General features: G+C 40.5%; 1 protein-coding gene across 2 annotated transcripts in view; it reads left to right on the top strand.

Annotated features, from left to right (window-relative positions):
• The window catches only part of efr3a (EFR3 homolog A (S. cerevisiae)), a 252,918-nt gene that overhangs the window by 65,957 nt on the left and 163,438 nt on the right, over positions 1-23,523 (top strand). For both annotated transcript variants that reach the window (XM_029641973.2, XM_029641974.2), the window contains exons 4-5: positions 4,202-4,329; positions 13,633-13,783. In XM_029641973.2, coding sequence (XP_029497833.1) covers positions 4,202-4,329; positions 13,633-13,783 — 279 coding nt within the window. The remainder of the gene's footprint in view (positions 1-4,201; positions 4,330-13,632; positions 13,784-23,523) is intronic.

Below are 23,523 nucleotides of genomic sequence, written 5' to 3'. Positions count from 1 at the left end.
TGTCGTTTATTAGGAACTGATTTACACCACTATCATGGAGACCAATAACCAACTAACTTTCTCTATTGCTCATAGAACAGTTACCAACCTAGGACCAGTGATAGTGACGCCTATTGCTTAGATGAGTCAGCATCATTTATCACTCTATGACACTAACTATTGCCCTTCACCTCCCTCCTTGGAAACATGGGACATAATATGAACTTTCTGCACTTCCCCTTGTCTCACTCAGTAACTTTCCATACACCCAGTTCCTATTCACCCTTCATTGACCCCAACATAATCATTCCTTATACATGTAAAGTAATCAATACATTCTAGTGTGGTACTATTAATAAGTATATTTCAGGCTAGAATCTAACACAGGGTTGGGGTCAATTCCACATGAGCTCAGTCATTTCATGAAGGGAATTCCCAGTCAATTAGTTGAATATCAATTAATTTCAGGAATTGACCCAGTTAAAATGTAATGGACCATATTCCATTACTATATAGTGAAGTATGTGCATAGTTAGGGTTGCAAAGGGAGAGCATGTTACTGGTAAATGTCAAAATTGACTAGTAAACTACCATATTGTTGGGAACTTTAAAGGATTTTAGGTAACATTCATAACATGTAAAATATATGAAAAATAACAAGATGTTTTAATATGAAGAATGCCAAAGCTGTAATACAAATAACCAAAAAACTATATGAATACCACTGGTGTTTTTAATTTGAGGGTTTCGGTGTGGAATATCCTTGTTTTACACACTTTGATTTAATTTATTATGTCTTTGTTGTAAATGTTTTGGGGCCAAACTGGTGACAGTTCTTAAAGGCAATAGTTGGAAGGGTTGCAGAGTTGATAGCAAATTATATAATTGTTGATTAGATGCTTTTAAAAATTAATTAGGCTATTTTCTCTTGAACCGTATGGTCTATCAGATAGAAAGTCATGTAAATATGGACACGGATATACAGATTGAGGAAAAAATTTATATTTTATGTAAATGTTTTAAATCAAGTATAAATGACCAAAGTTTCCGTAGATTGCCATACTTTTATTACAAAAAGGACATTTACAGTAACTTTGGTAAATGATCTGTAGTTTTGCAACCCTATGCATAGTGTACATTAGTGTCCATTGTCCAATATTGTATGTGTAGTATAATGTAATACTTGATTTATTATGTATTTTTATTTAATATTGCGTGTTATCATTGTAATGGGCTTGGAGGACATCATGTCATGCGAACACACACACACACACACACACACACACACACACACACAGTATGTGTGGGATGGAGAAAACATACTGATAGGGAGAAAGCAAGGGAACAGTGAATATGATTTGCCATAAAGCTTGCATCCCAAATGGTACTCTATTCCCTTTATAGTGCACTACTTTTGAGCAGAGCCCTCTGCGACCCTTGCCAAAAGAAGTGCACTATATTGGGAATAGGGTGTTCTTTGGGATGCATCCAGAGTGTCAGGAGATCACAAGTTTAATGAACACCCTCCCTCTACATCAGACAGACATCCATCTGAACACGCATGTTCCAGCGCGTGACAGCGTCTAACGATGTCTTAACCTCTGTGATTTACCTCTGAACCTTGATTAATACCTCAACTCTCAAACACTCTTTCTCTCCCGTCCCCCATCTGACCCTAACTGCTATATGATTTAAATTCAAGGACAACACTCCATAACTTCCACCGCCCACACATCGGGTTGACGTACAGTACCAGTTATAAGTTTGGACACACCTACTCATTCCAGGGTTTTTCTTTATTTGTATTATTTTCTACATTGTATAATAATAGTGAAGACATCAAAATTATGAAATAACACATATGAAATCATGTAGTAACCAAAAAAGTGTTAATTTAAACACTTTATTTTTGAGATTCTTCAAAGTAGCCACCCTTACCTTGAGGACAGCTTTGCACTCTTTTGGCATTCTCTCAACCAGCTTCATGAGGTTTGTGTTACTGGAATTAAATTCCTACATGTTTTAATACCCAATTAAATTAAACACTCTGCCCACTTCTAAGAATTTGTAAGACTCTTATTTGCATAAAATGGACAGAGACCAGTCTCAAAATAAATCATTAGCGTTTATTCTCGAGAGTACTGAACATGAAACATTTTACCACAGGTTATAAACTGAAAATGACGTCATTAGTTTTCGAACTGTCCCGTCTCTTCTTCACCCTGGTACAAAGGCAGTATCTCAAGCCTTCCCACATCGTCCCACACCAATTTAATATCATTTATGAGCCAAGGTCTTCCTGTGTAGATAAGCATTCTAGCCAGTCTGACGATAAGTTAATTCATTTCTACCAAGGAACAGACAGTCATTGTTCTAATTCTTGATTATATTTACACACATTATATTCAGTACTAGGATAAAAAGAAAATGCATATATCTATACAGTAACATAATAGTATTCTGATTAGTCAGTCCTGATTGAAATGTATACATAATTAGTCATTATTGATAAAAAAATCCCTTAACGGTTTGTCACCTGAAATGCATTTCAATTATCAAGTGTTCAAGTTCATTGGTGGAATTTCTTTTCTTAATGCGTTTGAGCCAATCAGTTGTGTTGGTATACAGAAGATAGCCTTGTTTTGGTAAAAGACCAAGTCCATATTATGGCAAGAACAGCTCAAATAATCAAAGATAAATGACAGCCTATCATTACTTTAAGACATGAAGGTCAGTCAATCTGGAAAATTTCAACAACTTTGAAAGTTTCTTCAAGTGCAGTCGCAAAAACCATCAAGCGCTATGATGAAACTGGCTCTCATGAGGACCGCCACAGGAAAGGAAGATCCAGAGTTCTCTCTGCTGCAGAGGATATGTTCAGCCCAAATAAATGCTTCACAAATTTCAAGTAACAGACACATCTCAACATCAACTGTTCAGAAGAGACTGCATGAATCAGGCCTTCATGGTCGAATTGCTGCAAAGAAACCACTACTAAAGGACACCAATAATAAGAAGAGACTTGCTTGGTCCAAGAAACACGAGCAATGGACATTAGACCAGTGGAAATGTGTCCTTTGGGCTGATAAACCCAAATTGGACATTTTTGGTTCCAACTGCCGTGTCTTTGTGAGAGGTGTGATTGTGTGGGGATGCTTTACTGGTGACAGTCTGTGATACATTTAGTATTCAAGGCAAACTTAACCAGCATGGCTACCACAGCATTCTGCAGCGATACGCCATCCAATCTGGTTTGCACTTAGTGGGACTATCATTTGTTTTTCAACAGGACAATGACCCAACACACCTCCAGGCTGCTTAAGGGCTATTTGACCAATAAGGAGAGTGATGGAGTGCTGCATCAGATGACCTGGCCCCCACAATCACCCAACCTCAACCCAATTGAGATGATTTGGGATGAGTTGGACCGCAGAGTGAAGGAATAGCAGCCAACAAGTGCTCAGCATATGTGGGAACTCATTCAAAACTGTTGGAAAAGCATTCCAGGTGAAGCTGGTTGAGAGAATGCCAAGAGTGTGCAAAGCTGTCAAGGCAAAGGGTGGCAACTTTGAAAAATCTACATTTAAAAAAATAAAAAATAATGTACACTTTTTTGCTTACTGCATGACTTTTTTGCTTACTGCATGACTTTTGATGTCTTCACTATTATTCCTCAATGTAGTAAATAGTACAATTAAAGAGAAACCCTTGAATGAGTAGGTGTGTCCAAACATTTCACTGGTACTGTATGTGAATTACAATTTGAATTTGAATTTATGGGCATTTTCAGTGTTGTTGAATTGGACATTTCTCATGAATTGAAAGGTCATTTTCAATTCCCTATCCAGTTCAAGTGCTGATTGGGCTAGAATTATTTAAAAAATGGCAGAATCTGCTTTTCGAACTGCCTTTACTGAAAATGACTTGCCCCCACCCACCTTTATGGTATTACTACAGCGCTGAATTCCGATTCTCCACTCTTCTTCCTGATTTGTTCACTCCGCTCATGGATTTCAATTGCTGTAAACTTAAGATAGAGGGATTTTCCACCCTATATCTTACACTTTTCCATTCCTTTGAAATCCATGAGGGGGACTGAACAAGTGCATCATGTTCATTATGCCCATATAACAAAAACAACAATACTTCTCCTTTTACCTCAGTTTCTGACAATGTTCTTACGTTTGGTGCTACTGTAACCCCTTGTGTACTACTCTTTCAGGATGGCCTGTCCAAGTCAGACATGGAGAAGCTCACCTTCTACGCGGTTTCAGCCCCGGAGAAGTTGGACAGGATTGGGGCCTACCTGGCGGAGCGACTGAGCCGAGATGTGGTCCGCCACCGCTACGGGTAAGTGACCTTCGAGTGACCATTGACCTTGAAACAACCCCTACCCCAATAAACTAATCAACTGTCTTCTTGTGGCCTTCAAATAATAATTATTTTCATTTACATTAAGTTTTTTGTGTATTTCCAAAATTGTACATCAACAAATAACCTTCAATTCTTTACAATTTCATATCTTATCAAAATTAAGACAACCAATATATACATTCACTCAATAAAAATACATTTTCCAAATGGTCTTTCTAAAAACAATGGTATATTGTCCTTTTAATGCAGGGAAAAGGACACCGATAATTAATGCAGGGAAACTTAAATCCGTTCTACCAGCATGTTAAATGTGCAACCAGAGGAAAAGAGAACTCTAGACCACCTTTACTCCACACACAGAGATCTGTACAAAGATCACCCTCCATTTGGCAAATCTGACCATAATTATATCCTCCTGCTTACAAGCAAACACTAAAGCAGGACACACCAGTGACTCGATCAATACGGTAGTGGTCAGATGACTCCGATGCTACAGGACTGTTTTGCTAGCACAGACTGGAACATGTTCCAGCATTCTTCCGATGGCATTGAGGAGTGCACCACATCAGTCACTGGCTTCATCAATAAGTGCATTGATGACATCGTCCCCACAGTGACCATACTTACTTACCCCAACCAGAAGCCATGGATTACAGACAACATCCGCAATGCGCTAAGGGTAGAGCTGCAGCTTTCAAGTAACTGGACTCTAACCCGGACGGTTATAAGAAATCCCGCTATGCCCTGCGACGAACAATCAAACAGGCAAAGCATCAATATAGGACTAAGATAGAATCGTACTATTGTGGCAGGGCTTCAAAACTATTTCAGACTACAAAGGGAAGCACAGCCGTGAGCTGCCCAGTGACACGAGCCTACCAGTCAAGTTAAATGATTTTATGGTCACTTCGAGGCAAGGAACACTGACGCATGCATCAGAGCATCAGCTGTACGACTGTGTGATCACGCTCTCCATAGCCGATGTGAGTAAGACATTTAAACAGGTCAACATTCAAAAGGCAGCAGGGCCAGATGCATTACCAGGACATGTACTCCGAGCATGCGCTGACCAACTGGCAAGTGCCTTCACTGACCTGTAGCACTCACGTCTGTATCCTTGAAGTGCTTTGAAAGGCTGGTCATGGCTCACATCAAAACCATTATCCCAGAAACCCTAGACCCACTCTAATTTGTATACCACCCCAACAGATCCACAGATGATGCAATCTCTATTGCACTCCACACTTCCCTTTCCACCTGGACAAAAGGAACACCTATGTGAGAGTGCTATTCATTTACTACTGCTCAGTGTTCAGCACCATAGCTTAGTGATGCGCTTTGAGGGCACTAAGGACCCTGACTTCCTGATGGGCCGCCCCCAGGTGGTAAGGGTAGGTAACAACACATCTGCCACATTGATCCTCAACATGGTGGCCCCTCAGGGGGTAGGTGCTCAGTCCCCTCCTGTTCTCCCTGTTTACCCAGGAATGACTTTAACACCATCATTAAGTTTGCCGACGACACAAGTGGTAGGCCTGATCACCGACAGCGATGAGACAGCCTAGACCTGGCCATGTGATGCCAGGAGAGCAACCGGTCCCTCAATGTGATGATGACAAAGGAGATGATTGTGGACTACAGGAAAAGGAGGACCGAGCACACCCCCATTCTCATTGACGGGGCTGTAGTGGAGCAGGTTGAGAGCTTCAAGTTCCTTGGTGTACATATCACCAACATACTATCATGGTCCAAGCACACCAAGACCGTCATGAAGAGGGCATGACAAAGCCTATTCCCCCTTAGGAGACTGAAAAGATTTGGCTTGGGTCCTCCGATCCTCAAAAGGTTCTACAGCTGCATCATCGAGACCATCCTGACGGGTTGCATCACTGCCTGGTATGTCAACTGCTCTGCCTCCGACCGCAAGGCACTACAGATGGTCGTGCGTACGGCCCAGTACTGGGGCCAAGCTTCCTGCCATCCAGGACCTCTTTACCAGACGATGTCAGTGGAAGGCCCTAAAAATTGTCAAAGACTCCAGCCACCCTAGTCATAGACTGTTCCCTCTGCTACTGCACAGCAGCAAGTGGTACCGGAGCGCCAAGTCTAAGTCCAACAGCTTCTACCCCCAAGCCATAAGACTTCTGAACAGCTAATCAAATGGCTACCCAGACTGTTTGTGTTGCCCCCCACCCCCCACCCACTCTTTTACGCTGCTGCTACTCAATTTTTATTCAGGCATAGTCACTTTACCTCTACCTACAGTACATGTACATATTACCTCGACTAACCGGTGCCCCTGCACATTGACTCTGTACCTGTACCCCATGTATATAGTCATGCTAATGTTATTTTACTGCTGCTCTTTAATTATTATTTTTACTTAACACGTAATTTTCTGAGATCCTGCTAACGGGATCGATATGACAACAGCCAGTGAATGTGCAGGGCGTCAAATTCAAAACAACAGAAATCCCATAATAAATAATAAATCCTCAAACATACAAGTATTTTACACCATCTTAAAGATACACTTCTTGTTAATCCCACCACAGTGTCCTATTTCAAAAAGGCTTTACAGCGAAAGCAAACCAAACAATTATGTTAGGTCAGAGAGAAATTATGTCACAGTCACAGAAAAACACAGCCATTTTTCCAGCTAAAGAGAGGAGTCACAAAAAGCAGAAATAGAGATAAATTAATCACTAACCTTTGATGATCTTCATCAGATGACACTCATAGGACTTCATGTTACACAATACATGTATGTTTTGTTCGATAAAGTTCATATTTATATCCAAAAATCTCAGTTTACATTGGCGCGTTACGTTCAGTAGTTCCAAAACATCCGATGATTTTGCAGAGAGCCACATCAATTTACAGAAATAATCATAATAAACATTGATAAAAGATACAACTATTATGCACGGAATTATAGATACACTTCTCCTTAATGCAACCTCTGTGTCAGATTTCGGAAAAACTTTATGGAAAAAGCACGCCTTGCTATAATCTGAGTACGGCGCTCAGACCAAAAAACCCCAGACATCTGCCATATTGTGTAGTCAACAGAAGTCAGAAATAGCATTATAAATATTCACTTACGTTTGATGATCTTCATCAGAATGTACTCCCAGGAATCCCAGTTCCACAATAAATGTTTTTGTTCAATAATGTCCATCATTTATGTCCAAATAACTCCTTTTTGTTTGTGCATTTAGTACACTAATTCAAATTCATGACGCGCGATCACTAGGAGCAGACAAAAAGTAAAAAAGTTCCGTTACAGTCCGTAGAAACATGTCAAACGATGTATAGAATCAATCTTTAGGATGTTTTTAACATACATCTTCAATAATGTTCCAACCGGAAAATTCCTTTGTCTGTAGAAATGCAATGGAACTCAAGCTAACTATCACGTGAATGCGCATGGTAAGGTCGTGGCACTCTGCCAGACCACTGACTCAAAGAGCCCTCATTCCGCCCTCCTTCACAATAGAAGCATCAAACAAGGTTCTAAAGACTGTTGACATCTAGTGGAAGCCTTAGGAAGTGCAATATCACCAATATCCCACTGTATCTTCGATAGGCAATGAGTTGAAAACCTACAAACCTCAGATTTCCCACGTCCTGGTTGGATTTCTTCTCAGGTTTTTGCCTGCCATTTGAGTACTGTTATACTCACAGACATCATTCAAACTGTTTTAGAAACTTCAGAGTGTTTTCAATCCAAATATACTAATACTATGCATATCTTAGCTACTGGGCCTGAGTAGCAGGCAGTTTACTCTGGGCACCTTATTCATCCAAGCTACTCAATACTGCCCCCCAGCCATAAGAAGTTAACTGCATTGTTGGTTAAGGGCTTGTAAGTAGGCATTTCACTGTAACGTCTTTACTGGTTGTATTCGGTGCATGTGAAAAATAAAAATTGATTTGATACAACAATCTGTACTCTTAATTTTTTACTTTAAAAAAAGAGATCTGGCAACCCCACTGCAATTTGACCCAGACCCCACTGTGTTGTGTGATCATTTAGAAAATCCCTCTTTTGTGAGGCTCTGGTTTTATAGTCATTTTAAGTGATTTCTCTCCTATGATTTAATGTGTTGCGAAATGCTTTGTGGAAAGTAATAAACATTCATTAAGGACTAAAACTGGGGTCTGTGATGAAATTTGCAAAAATAGAGTGGCAGCGCTGAATCGATACAGCGATTATATTGACAGGAATTACATTTCATTGGGTGTGATTTACCCCTAAAGCTGAAAACCAAAGAGAGAGACACACGTAGCCCAAGAAAGTGTCCGTTTCAAAAGGCACCTTATTTCCTATAAAGTGCACTGCTTTTGCTATGCACGATTAATCACTTGGCGTTGTAGTATGTGTGACTAACTGCTTGTCATTGCCCAATACTGCCCATCTAATGTGTTCACTGTCCAAGGGTTGCCAACCCCATTCGCTGGGCAAGTTCTCTGATTTTGCTGTAGCACCCACAGACCATTTGAATGCCAATGAATGTAATGGAAATGTGAAACTAGAGTAGTACTACATTGTTAAATCGTGTACATTACAGTGGCTTAGTTACTAGTTGTTCATCTTATATTTTTGGCACAATATCCTGAATTTTTTTCAAACAACATCTTGACTTTTTGGCACAATATCTTGAATTGTTGGCACAATATTCATTCATTTTATGTACAGTCACTCGTTTTCACGTTTTGCTGCCTTAAAATGTCATCTAAAAAAGTTTTTTTTTCTACCTGATCCACCTATTCAAAGTTAACAAATAAATACAATTTTTATATATATATATATATATATATATATATATATATATATACACACATAAACAGTGCCTTTGGAAAGTATTCAGACCCCTTGAATATTTCCACATTTTGTTATGTTACAGGCCTTTATTCTAAAATGTATTAAATAGTTTTTTCCCCCCTCATCAATCTACACACACTAATGATAAAGCAAAAACTGGTTTGAAGAAATTGATTAGAAATTAATTTCAGACCCTTTACTCAGTACTTTGTTGATGCATCTTAGGCAGTGATTACAGCCTCACGTCTTCTTGGGTATTACGCTACAGGCTTGGCACACCTGTATTTGGGGAGATTCTCCCATTTGTTCTCTGCAGATCCTCTTAAGCACTGTCAGGTTGGATGGGGAGCACTGCTGTACAGCTATTTTTAGGTCTCTCCAGAGATGTTAGATCAGGTTCAAGTCTGTGCTCTGCCTGGGCCACTCAAGGACATTCAGAGACTTGTCCCGAAGCCACTCCTGCGTTGTCTTGGCTGTGTGGTTAGGATGATTGTCCTGTTGTAAGGTGAAACTTTGCCCCAGTCGGAGGTCCTGAGCACTTTGGAGCAGGTTTTCATCAAGGATCTCTCTGTACTTTGCTCTGTTCCTCTTTGCCTGACTAGTTTCCCAGTCCGTGCCACTGAAAAGCATCCCCACAGCATGATGCTGCCACCACCATGCTTCACCATAGGGATGGTGCCTCCAGACATGACGCTTGGAATTCAGGCCAAATAGTTCAATCTTTGTTTCATCAGACCAGAGAATCTTCTTTCTCATGGTCAGAGTTTTTTTTGCTCTGACATGCACTGTCAACTGTGAGACCTTATCCACAGGAGTGTGGCTTTCCAAATAATGTCTAATCAATTGAATTTACCACAGGTGGACTCCAGTGAAGTTGTAGAAACATCTCAAGGATGATGAATGGAAGCAGGGTGCATATGAGCTCGATTTCGAGTCTCATGACGTGAACGTGCCGATCCTGTGCAGGTGTTGTTACACGATCATCTGTCCGTCCTGTCTCCCTGTAGCGCTGTCTTAGGCGTCTCACAGTAACGGCATTGCAATTTTTTTGCCCTGGCCACATCTGCAGTCCTCGCGCCTCCTTGCAGCATGCCTAAGGCACGTTCACGCAGATGAGCAGAGACCCTGGGAATATATCTTTTGGTGGTTTTCAGAGTCAGTAGAAAGGCCTCTTTAGTGTCCTAAGTTTTCATAACTCTGAACTTAATACCTACCCTGTGTAAGCTGTTAGTGTCTTAATGACCGTTCCACAGGTGCATGTTCATTAACTGTTTATGGTTGATTGAACAAGCATGGGGAAACAGTGTTTAGACCCTTTACAATGAAGATATTTGAAGTTATTTAGATTTTTATGAATTATCTTTGAAAGACAGGTTCCTGAAAAAGGGACGTTTCTTTTTTTGCTGAGTTTAGGTATACTTTCCTACTTACTACCGGTCAAAAGTTTTAGAACACCTTCTCATTCAAGGGGTTTTCTTACTTTTTACTATTTTCTACATTGTAGAATAATATTGAAGACATCAAAACTATGAAAGTGTGGAGGTGGTATAACAGACGATAGCCCTATTTGATAAAAGACAAAGTCCATCTTATTAAGCAAAGCGATATGACAGTCAATAATTTATTTTAGACATGAAGGTCAGTCAATCCGGAAAATGTCAAGAACTTTGAAAGTCGCAAAAACCATCAAGCGATATGACACTGGCTCTCATTAGGACCACCACAGAAATGGAAGACCCAGAGTTACCTCTGCTGCAGAGGATAAGTTCATTAGTTACCAGCCTCAGAAACTGCAGGCCAATTAAATGCTTTACAGATTTCAAGTATCAGACCCATCTCAACATCAGCTGTTCAGATGAGACTGAGTGAATCAGGCCTTCATGGTTGAATTGCTGCAAAGAAACCACTACTAAAGGACACCAATAACAAGAAGAGACTTGCTTGGGCCAAGAATCATGAGCAATGGGCATTAAACCAGTGGAAATTTGTCCTTTGGACTGGAGTTCAAATTTGGTTCCAACAGCTGTCTTTGTGAAATTATGATCAACTTGTGTTTTTCCCGCCGTAAAGCATGGAGGAGGAGGTGTGATGGTGTTGGGGGGCTTTGCTGATGACACTGTTTGATTTATTCAGAATTCAAGGCACACTTCACCAGAATGGCTACCACAGCATTCTGTAGCGATACGCCGTTCCATCTGGTTTGCACTTTGTCCTACTATAATTTATTTTTCAACAGAACAATGACCCAACACACCTCCAGGCTGTGTAAGGGCTATTTCTTCAAGGAGTGATGGAGTGCTGCATCAGATGACCTGGCCTCCACATTCACTGAGCTCAACCCAATTGAGATGGTTTGGGGATGAGTCGGACTGCAGAGTGAAGGAATAGCAGCCAACAAGTGCTCAACATATGTGGGAACCTCTTGAAGACTGTTGGAAAAGCATTCCAGGTGAAGCTGGCTGAGAGAATGCAACAGTGTGCAAAGCAATCAAGGCAAATAGTACCAGCAAAACACTAGTCTCAACTTCAACAGTGAAGAGGCTGGCCTTCTAGGCAGAGTTCCTCTGTCCAGTGTCTGTGTTCTTTTGCCTATCTTAATTGTTTGTTTTTATTGGCTAGTTTGAGATATGGCTTTTTCTTTGCAACTCTGCCTAGAAGGCCAGCATCCCGGATTCACCTCTTCACTGTTGACGTTGAGGCGGGTGTTTTGCGGGTACTATTTAATGAAGCTGCCAGTTGAGGACTAGACACTCTAATGTACTTGTCCCCTTGCTCAGTTGTGCACCGGGGCCACCCACACCTCTTTCTGTTCTGGGTAGAGCCAATTTGTGCTGTTCTGTGAAGGGAGTAAACTTTTGAACGTGTGTGTGTGTCTATATATATATCCTAGATCCTAATTAATTCAAAATGAAGATGTATGTCTTTACACCCCAGACGTATTCCTTGGTGGAAGTACCTTTGGCAGCCAGTGAAAACATAATGACAGTGAAAACATTTTTTTTTTTAAACTTGTGCAAATGTATTAAAGATGAAATATAGAAATATTTCATTTACATAAGTATACACTCCCCTGTTTCAATACTTTGTAGAAGCACCTTTGGCAGTGATTATAGCTGTGAGACTTTAAGTCTCAAAGACCTTTCCACACCTGGATTGTGTAACATTTATTATTTTCAATATTTATCCATGTCAAATTGGATGTTTATCAGTGCCGGACAACCATTTTCAGGTCTTACCATAGTCTAGAAAATCTAACTCGGCCATTCAGAAACATTCACTGTCTTCTTGGTAAGTAACTCCAGTGTAGATTTGTCCTTGTTTTAGAATATTGTCCTGCTGAACGGTGAATTAATCTCCCAGTGTATGGTGGAAAGCAGACTATACCAGGTTTTCCTCTAGGATTTTGCCTGTGCTTAGTTCAACTACATTTTTTTATCATGAAAAACGCCCCATTCCTTATCGATTACTAGCATACCCATAACATGATGCAGCCACCACTATGCTTGGAAATATGGAGGGTTGTACTCCGTAATGTGTTGTATTGTATTTTCCCCAAACACAGCACTTTTTAGTAAGGACAAAAATGTATTGCTTTTCCACATTTTTGGCAGAATTACTTTATTGCCTTGTTGTAAACGGAATGCATGTTTTGGAATATTTTTTATTCTGTACTGGCTTCTATTTTTTTTTAAACTCTTTTAAAATAGGTTAGTATTGTGGAGTAACTACAAAGTTGTTGATCCATCCTCAGTTTCCTCTTATCACAACCATTAAACCCCACCCGTCCAGTCACCGGTGGCCTCACCTTACCATGTCAGCTCGGGGGTTTGAACTTGCAACCTTCCGGTTACTAGTCCAACGCTCTAACCACTAGACTAGGCACTGTATGTTATGTTCTGCATGTAATGGCTGTGACATGAAAACTAACCCCGCTGCCTGCTTGTAATTGCCCTGCACCCTCAACACATAATACTTCCAATGCCAGTCTTCGAGAATGGCTGCCTGGCTACCCAAACTCCTTGCTCTGGCCAAACGAAACGCCATGCCCACGGATGTTAGTTTCTTCTCCGCAATTAGTCTGAATCTAAGTACTTCCCCAACTATTTCTAGAACACACACATTTTGACCATTCTGATTGGTCCCTGAAATACTGATGGGTTGGGCTGACATTTGGGTCATGCGGCATTTAGAAAATGTGTCATTGGCTTTGATTCTCTGATTGGTTCCAGATTTTCCAATCGCCGATAACTTAATTTTTACAACACCTCTCATTTTGACGTCACCACAGACTACTTCAACGATGGCAGTCTCAGACTGAATTATGTAGCAACAAACAGCAGTGGAAGAATTCAGTTTGAGTCGTTAGGCAGCCAGAATGGCTACTCTGCTACCTGAAACATTTAATATTTTATAAATATACTGAAAATAATTAACATTCTCTTGACATGCAGGTACGTAGTCATCGCCATGGAGGCTCTGGACCAGCTCCTGATGGCCTGTCACTCCCAGAGCATCAAGCCCTTTGTGGAGAGCTTCCTCCACATGGTGGCCAAGCTGCTGGAGTCCCGGGAGCCAGACCTGCAGGTCCTGGGGACCAACTCGGTAAGTAACACCCCATAGTCCTTTGTGGCTCAGCTGCTCGACCATGGCACTTGCCACGTAAGGATTGTGGGTTCGATTACTGCTGTTGACCACCCATACGGAAATGTATGCACACATGACTGGATGTCGATTATAAAAATACAGTAGTGCCTTCAGAAAGTATTAAAATCTTTTGACTTTTTCCACATGTTGTTACATTACAGCCTTAACAAAGCAAATACATTTAAATATCACATTTACTTAAAGTATTTAGACCCTTTACTCCGGTACTTTGTAGAAACACCTTTGGCAGCGATTACAGCCTCAAGTCTTCTTGGGTATGACGCTACAAGCTTGGTACACCTGTATTTGGGGAGTTTCTCCCATTCTTCTCTGCAGAGCCTCTCAAGCTCTGTCAGGTTGGATAGGGAGCGTCGCTGCACTGCTATTTTCAGGTCTCTCCAGATGTTCAATCGGGTTCTAGTCTGGCTCTGGATGAGCCACTCAAGAACATTCAGAGACTTGTCCCGAAGCCACTCCTGCGTTGTCTTGGCTGTGTGCTTAGGGTTGTTGTCTTGTTGGAAGGTGAAGGAACCATCTTGGTGGATTCCAAACTTCTTTTTAAGAAGAATGGAGGCCTTTGTGTTCTTGGGGAACTTCAATGCTGCAGAATTTTTTTTCTCCCAGATCTGTGCCTCGACACAATCCTGTCTCTGAGCTCTACGGACAGTTCCTCATGGCTTGGTTTTTGCTCTGACATGCACTGTCGACTCTGGGACTTTTATATAGACAGGTGTAAGTCGTTCCAAATCATGTCCAATAAATAGATTTTTACCACAGGTGGACTCCAGTAAAGTTGTAGAAGCATCTCAAGGATGATCAATGGCAACAGGATGCACCTGAGCTCAATTTCGAGTCTCATGACAAAGGGTCTGAATACTTATGTAAATAAGTTATTTCAGTTTTTAAAAATGTCTAAACCTGTTTTCGCTTTGTCATTATGGGGCATTGTGTGTAGATTGAGAAAAAAAAGCGACAACAACTGTAATATCTTGATTAGATAAGTATCCACACCCCTGAGTCAATACATGTTAAATCCACTTTGTGGGCCTCCCGAGTGGCGCAGTGGTCTAAGGCACTGCATCACTGTGCTAGCTGTGCCACTAGAGATTCTTGTTTCCAGTACAGGCTGTCTCGCAGGCCCATGGGGCGGCACACATTTGGCCCAACGTCATCCGGGTTAGGGGAGGGTTTGGCCGGCAGGAATGTCCTTCTTCTAGCGACTCCTGTGGCGGGCCGGGCGCAGTACACGCTGACAACAATGTGTGGCTGGCTTCCCGAGTTGAGTGTGCATTGTGTCAAGAAGCAGTGCCGCTTGGTCAGATTGTGTTTCGGAGTACGCACAGCTCTCAACCTTCGCCTCTCCCGTGTCCGTACGGCAGTTGCAGCGATGAGACAAGATTGTAACTACCAATTGGATAACAGGAAAATGGGAGAAAAGGGGATAAAGAAGCTATGAGTCTTTCTGGGTAAGTCTCTAAGAGCTTTGCACACCTGGATTTTACAATATTTGCACATTATTCTCTAGGCAGCCGTTTTCAGGTCTTGCCATATTTTCCATAACAAAGGGGTTTAATACTTATTTAACATTAACAATTTGTAGCGAGGACCAGCCAATGACAGCGTACTGGTTGCAGTGGTGGGTAGTTGGTGACAAAACGGATGGCACTGTGATAGACTGCATCTTATTTGCTGAGTAGAGTGTTGGAGGTTATTTTGTAAATTACATGGCCGAAGTCTAGGATTGGCAGGATAGTCAGTTTTACGAGGGTATGTTTGGCATCATGAGTGAAGGAGGCTTTGTTGCGAAATAGGAAGCCTATTCTAGATTTAACTTTGGATTGGAGATGCTTAATGTGAGTCTGGGAGGAGAGTTTACAGTCTAGTCAGACACCTAGGTATTTATAGTATTTATAGTTGCCCACATATATAGGCCAGTGACACAATCTTAATATAATCCATTTTAAATTCAGGCTGTAAAACATGTGGAAAAAGTCGTCCAAAGGTGTGAGTACTTTCTGAAGCCACTGTTAGAAGGAAAATAAACTGCCATATGGATTGAATTTCATTGGGATTCAACCGTGGTTGAAAGACTGTGTTCGAATGAAATGTACCTCACTCATGCACTTCACCCCCCCCTCATTTATGGTAATTTAAATGTCTTATTTCATTAATGTTTTAAACAATTTGAAGTTCGGATAGCCTGAATGTTTGAAAGTTGGTCTTGTATCTTAAATGGCATAGAATAGATAGATGGAATGATTGGACTGGTTGATTGATTAATGGATTGATGGGATATCCTGAACATGTGATAGTTGGTTTGGTGACTCCATCTTGAATGGTGAGTCATTTTATGGAAACATTTATATAGTTATAGTTTTAGAAAGATTTTAAAGAATTTGAAGTTCTTAAAAACTTTAGTACATCACTGGGGCTGAGCTCCCTGCCATCCAGGACCTCTATATCAGGCGGTGTGAAAGGAAGTCCGGAAAAGTCATTAAAGAATCGAGCCACCCATAGCCTGTTCCCTCTGCTTCTGCACGGCAAGCGATACCGGTGCAACAAGCAGACCTGCCAACGTGCACGCTGTCGTGTCTTTACTATCATTAAATTGAAGACTTAGTTTTTATCAAAGATTCTCTGTAATTAGTATTACGTGATCAAACTGATTAATCATGTAACTGTAATTAACTAGGAAGTCAGGGCACCAAGGAAAATATTCAGATTACAAAGTTATAATTTCCCAATATAACCTTTCAAATATTTTATCTGATCAATTAGTCTTCGTATTAATGAATGATTTACTTTACCTCACGTTAGTCTCATTCCAAACGTCGTAAATTGTTGGTTATCTGCACCAACCCAGTCCTCACTATGAGTCATCCATACATCAATTGTCTTAAATAATTTATTTATCACTAACTAAGTAATTCACAGAAATGCATAAACAAACAAAGTAAATATGGTTACAAGAAATGATAGGAGAATGTGCCCTATTGGGCTAAACCGGAATGGCGGCTTGTTAGACAAGAGGGAAGTGGGGGTCGACTAAGAAGTCACTACAGAGTTAATAATTATAACAATTGAAATGCTAATCCTTTACACATGAACACTCACTCATTTGGGAACAATTGCAATCAATATATATATATTTACGCTCAGTGTGTCGTTTTGATCTTTGTTGAAAAGTTTGTTTCTGTTGGAGAGTTTTCGTCCTCTCTCTCTCTCTCTCGTGGTTAGAATGGATTGTTCAGAGCGACATTCATTCCTTTTGTAGAATGGATGTTTCGGCGGTTGTTGTTCTTCGCTTTCTTCGCTAACCTTTGTCCTCCCGTGATTGAGAGAAACATGCTTTACTGAGCATTTCTCAAAGGTTTTTTTTTCTCGGAATTGCAGAAAAGGGTCCCAGGATGCCTGACTCATGGGCTCATGGGCGGTCCTCTGATTTTGTTCAACTCAAAAGGGAATTGTAGTTTCCTTCATTAAACAGTCCAAAATCACATGACACAATTTTACAAACAGTATCATACTCACTCATTAATCTTCTAAAACAATTAGATGTAAACCTCATATCTGAGGCTATTATATAAGCAGCGTTATGGTAATGTGGCCGCACCGTCTCCCATGAGCTTCCCCAAGTTGTAACAAACGGACCAGTTCGTAGCTGGATTCTTCACCGATCTTTTATACCTTCTCCGGGAACGTAAACGTTGTTCGGACCTCAAGTTCTGTGAGGTGGAAGAAATTCCTTTGTTCTCTATGAAACTTCACTCTATCTCTATACTGTGTGGCCATGAGGAGATCATCAGGAATTTACGACCTCCCTCTGACCACAGCAGCCTAGTTGAAGGGGGAAGTCAGGGAGAGGGGGATGGGTCTTGCTGTACCCAAAGAGGGCAACGTCATGACAACACATTTTGCGTGACAACTACGCAATTCTCTGTCCATGTATGCTGGTACGAGATTGGAGTTAATGGTACGCAGAAATGAATAGGTCCTGATAATTATTGTTATTGTTTCTTTTTTTAAACATTTGAATAAAAAATTAATATAACTACTGGGAGGCGGAATTAAATGTATATCACACTCGCACAAATGCAACCATTTATTTTTTGTATTTGCATTTAATTTCTTTCACTAGCAAATGTGAGTGAACAGCTGGCACTTCAGAGCCCACTGAATGTCCATCTTATGTTCTCTAAAGTTAGCTTGAAACAATTAGTGTTTACTAGCATAGCATAGCATTATGTCCAGCTAGCAGCAGGAAGCTTAGTCACGAAAATCAGAAAAGCAATCAAATTAATAGTTTACCTTTGATGAGCTTCGGATGTTTTCACTCACGAGACTCCCAGTTAGACAGCAAATGTTCCTTTTGTTCCATAAAGATTATTTTTATACCCAAAATACCTCCGTTTGTTGGCCACGTTATGTTGAGAAATCCACCGGAAATAGCGGTCACGACAACGCTGACCAAAATTCCAAATTATATCCATAATATCGACAGAAACATGGCAAACGTTTTTTATAATCAATCCTCAAGGTGTTTTTCAAATATCTATTCGATAATATATCAACTGGGACAATTGGCTTTTCAGTAGCAGCGAGAGGAAAAATCACTACCTCTGTCTTTTACGCAAGAATCACTCTGAGAGCCATCAGGTGACCACTTACACAATGTAGTCGTTTACGCTCATTCTTCAACAGAAAGGCGTGAAACTAAGTCAAAATGCTGTGGACACCTTAGGGAATACGTAGAAAAAGGAATCTGGTTGATATCCCTTTCAATGGCCAGTAGGGGTGCATAGGAACACAACTGTTTCAAAACATGAGTCACTTCCTGATGGGATTTTTCTTAGGCTTTTGCCTGCAATATCAGTTCTGTTATACTCAGACAATATTTTTACAGTTTTGGAAACTTTAGAGTGTTGTCTATCCTAAGCTGTCAATTATATGCATATTCTAGCATCTGGTCCTGAGAAATAGGCCGTTTACTTTGGGCACGTTATTTTTCCAAAAAGGAAAATAGTGCCCCCTAGCTTCAAGAAAACGATGTCGGGAGTTTAGAAGACTGTGCGATGAAGATTGAATGAGTGTCTGGTATTAGCTATAGAGGCAATGCTTCTAAAATGCCTTTGGACTAGATTTGAGATTTTATCAATTTTGAAAATCTGAAATTATTTATGCACTGCAAAGAAATACAGTAGGGCAGAGTCTGGTCAACATGCGCACAGATCAGGCCTGGAGAGAAATTGGCACAATGAAAGGGGGGGGAACAAAACCCAGTACAGAGCCTCCCTCAGTACAGACATGCTGAGTGACCTCGTTACCAGGAAGGTTTCAATGATTGCCAGAGGAACTGTTTGCCCTGCTGCGTAAGGCTAAATCTGCTAGCTACCAGGCAAATCTGTCTAGGAAATTATTTCCTGAACGTTTGAAGGTCTCCAGAAGATTTGTGCTCACCCACTGTTTCCTATCATAGCTTTTTTGTTTTTATTATGGATAATATGTTGATTTGATACTGATGCTCTGTTTCAAACATTTGTTCTTCTCATATCAGAGTTTAAAAAAAATAAGACATTTGTACCTTTAACCTGTTGCTTCTACCCGGGACGCTTGCGTCCCAACTAGAGCTCTGGAAATGCAAATGCGCTACGCTAAATGCTAATAGTATTAGTTAAAACTCAAAAGTTCATTAAAATACACATGCAGGGTATCGAATTAAAGCTACACTCGTTGTGAATCCAGGCAACAAGTCAGATTTTTAAAATGCTTTTCGGCGAAAGCATGAGAAGCTATTATCTGATAGCATGCAACACCCCAAAAGACCCACAGGGGACGTAAACAAAATAATTAGCATTTCGGCGTTACACAAACCGCACAATAAAATAGAAAACATTCATTACCTTTCACCATCTTCTTTGTTGGCACTCCTAGATGTCCCATAAACACTATTGGGTCTTTATTTCGATTAAATCGGTCCATATAAAGCCTAGATATCGTTATATGTAGACTGTGTGATAAACGAAAAAAACATTGTTTCAAAACGTAACGTCATTTTTTAAAATTCAAAAAGTCGACGATAAACTTTCACAAAACACTTCGAAATACGTTTGTAATGCAACTTTAGGTATTAGTAAACGTTAATAAGCGATAAAATTCATCAGGAGGCGATGTAAAGATTATTAGCTGTCCGTCTGGAAAAATGTCCGGCTAGAAACTCAACGAAAATATCCGGTCCTAGACCGGATTAGATACGGTGTCCTGTATGTGTTTGACCAAGAAAAAACTCGAAGGGAAATGACAAGACTCTAGACACCCTGTGGAAGCTGTAGGTACTGCAACCTCAGTCAATTATTTGTGGTTCACGTTTATCAATGGGTTCAAGTAGCGCATGGATATATTTTCCCCATTTTCAGTGATCAGTTTTTCCTGTGCTTTTCGATGTAAATGCCGTTCTGGTAAAGCCACAGCAGTGATTTAACCAGTTTTTTAAACGTCTGAGTGTTTTCTATCCACACAGACTAAGCAAATGCATATACTATATTCCTGGCATGAGTAGCAGGGCGCTGAAATGTTGCGCGATTTTTAACAGAATGTTCAAAAAGTAGAGGGTCGACTGAAGAGGTTAAATGTAACTACATTTAAAAAAAAACTCCAAGTATAAAGGCCCTTTGTGTTCTTTCTAATTATATCTTGTTAATGACATTTACCATATGTGTAAATGGAATGCTATAGTTTTGGCAAGTCTGTTGTGTCATGCCCAAAGTAGATGTCCTAAGTGATTTTTTTCCAACAATTGTTTACAGACATATTATTTCACTTGTAATTCACTTGTAATATCACCAGTGGGTCAGAAGTGTACATACACTAAGTTGACTGTGCCTTTAAACAGCTTGGAAAATTCCAGAAAATAATGGAATGGCTTTAGAAGCTTCTGATAGGCTAATTGACATAATTTGACTCAATTGGAGGTGTACCTGTGGATGTACTTCAAGGCCTACCTTCAAACTCAGTGCCTCTTTGCTTGACATCATGGGAAAATCAAAAGAAATCAGCCAATTTCCAAATGCTTGAAGCTACCACATTCATCTGTACAAACAATAGTACCCAAGTATAAACACCATGGGACCACACAGCCGTCATACTGCTCAGGAAGGAGATGCATCCTGTCTCCTAGAGATGAACGTGCAAAACGTGCAACTCAATCCCAGAACAGCAAAGGACCTTGTGAAGATGCTGGAGGAAACGGGTACAAAATTATCTATATCCCCAGTAAAACGAGTCCTATATCGACATAACCTGAAAGGCCGCTTAGCAAGGAAGAAGCCACTGCTCCAAAACCGCCATAAAAAAGCCAGACTACGGTTTGCAACTGCACATGTGGACAAAGATCATACTTTTTGAAGAATTGTCCTCTGGTCTGATGAAACAAAAATGAACTGTTTGGCCATAATGACCATCGTTATGTTTGGAGGAAAAAGGGGGAGACTTACAAGCCGAAGAACACCATCCCAACCGTGAAGCACGGGGGTGGCAGCATCATGTTGTGGGGGTGATTTACTGCAGGAGGGACTGGTGCACTTCACAAAATAGAAGGCGTCATGAGAAAGGACAGACCTGAAAAAGCGTGTGCGAGCAAAGAGGCCTACAAACCTGACTCAGATACACCAGCTCAGTCAGGAGGAATGGGCCAAAATTCACCCAACTTATTGTGGGAAGCTTTTTTTGGTCCTCCAATAATCGGTGTCTGCGTTAAACAATCCTAATCTGTTGACCTCTAGTGTGTGTGTGTGTGTGTGTGTGTGTGTGTGAGAGAGAGAGAGAACATGTGCACAGATGGAGAAAGTAACAGTCAATTGGTGATGAATGAGCTGTCTTACCGTAGAAGGCTTGGCTGGCTGTGTGTTGTAAATTGGGTCATAAATGTTTGGCTGGATAGAACCTGAATAATTATTTAATTATTTAAATTATCATCCTCTCTTTTCTTCTGTAGTTTGTCCTTCAAAGTAAGAAATAAAGCTGTGATTTAGAATGTGTCTCCTTGAGAATAGTTCAGTTCTGTCTTTTTGAAAGGAGACAATTTAGGACATGGAACACCAGTGTAGAGTTTTATTTTTCTCAGTATCAAGTCATCACCATATTGTCCTCACAGGAGTTCTCAGAATTGAACAATTACAGCTTAAAATTATTTATTTTTTTAAATGAGGGAATGCATCACAGAAAGAGGGAAGAAGATAAGACTTGAGAGGAAAGCGTGAAGAAGCGCTATAGCTCAAAGCAGAAATACTTTTTCTGCAAGGTCACTCTGTTCCCAAGCAAGGACATCTCAAAACTGACTGTTGCACTTACCGTCCACAAACTGACACAATATACTGTTTTTAACAGGGGTGGTGGAGAGGAGAGGTCACATTTATTTCTGTTTTACACGGATGCACTGTATACAGTTTTACAAACAATTGTTTGCTCAAATTCTCCCACACTAGAGACGATGTGTTTTTGTCCAATTTTACATTTATTTGGTCATTTTTGGTCAGGGTTGCAATAAATGTGTATTTGCTAATCAGCGTGGACAGAAGGTTGTGGCTATGTTTTACTCTTAAGCATTCTAAAGATGACTGAGAAGTTGCTGTGTTTTTTTTCTTGGCACTGCCGCCTGTTCATTTGAGCCTGGAAACAGAGCTGGTTGTTTAGATGTGAAAGCCGATGAATTACTTATGTGTGGTATAGAGGCTGACTGAGGAGAGGGAGGAAGGAGGGTGTGGGTGGTAGGCTAGAGACTGCCTTTATGTGTGAGCCATGTTCATGGAATGTTCCCTTATGGCACAGGCTAAAACACCGAACTGGTCTCTTTTTAATTTGGTTGTGTACTTCTCATGGTTTCCCCCCCATTTTAGCCAGTTAGAAAATTAGCTAAGCATCCATGTTTGTTTTGTTCGCTCAGACTCGGTTTTGTGACCAAATTATATAACCTATCATCAGATTTAAATGAAAATCCTGGGAGGAGTATCCTAAACAGAAAATTTGACAGACTATAACATCAAACGGCTTATGTTTCATTTGAAAAAATATAGGCACCTCAGAGATTACGAAATGTGAAAGTTGTATATGTATGTAGGTGTTTGTATTGTATGGTAGAATACATACATATGTGATGTATCTGAATGTTTGGTGTATGTTCGGTATATTTGTATTATGTTATTTAACGACATAACACATGAAACTGTTGATGAAGGCAATGTGAAAACTCACTACAATTTTCCAAAAAGTGACAGTTGAAAAGGATCTATATCCTCCCTGTTCGTTTCGATAGATGAGCCACAGTCGACTTGGTACACAGACACATGTAGTCATTGAGTCAGTCACACAAGCGATCTTGTACATGCTATATTCGTAAACACAGGGCAGTCATCCACACCGTGTGTCTTATGGATACAACAAAGTTATGATGGAGTTACGATGGAGTGACCGGGGGTACCTGTGTTTGCCCTCGTTCACACTTTCCTCCCATCAGCTGATTAGGCTGCTACTAATAGCCCTTCTTCTATTTTCAGTGTCTTTCACTTCCTGGCCCAAGTTTCCAAACAGAGGAATGGAGATATTACATTTTATTGGTCACATACACGTGGTTAGCAGATGTTAATGTGAGTGTAGTGAAATGCTTGTGCTTCTAGTTCTGACTGTGCAGTAACATCTAACAAGTA

This window comes from Oncorhynchus nerka, linkage group LG9b (assembly GCF_034236695.1).
Source record: "Oncorhynchus nerka isolate Pitt River linkage group LG9b, Oner_Uvic_2.0, whole genome shotgun sequence".
NCBI classification, from domain to species: Eukaryota; Metazoa; Chordata; class Actinopteri; order Salmoniformes; family Salmonidae; genus Oncorhynchus; species Oncorhynchus nerka.
This window is presented reverse-complemented; position numbering and strand designations above follow the sequence as displayed.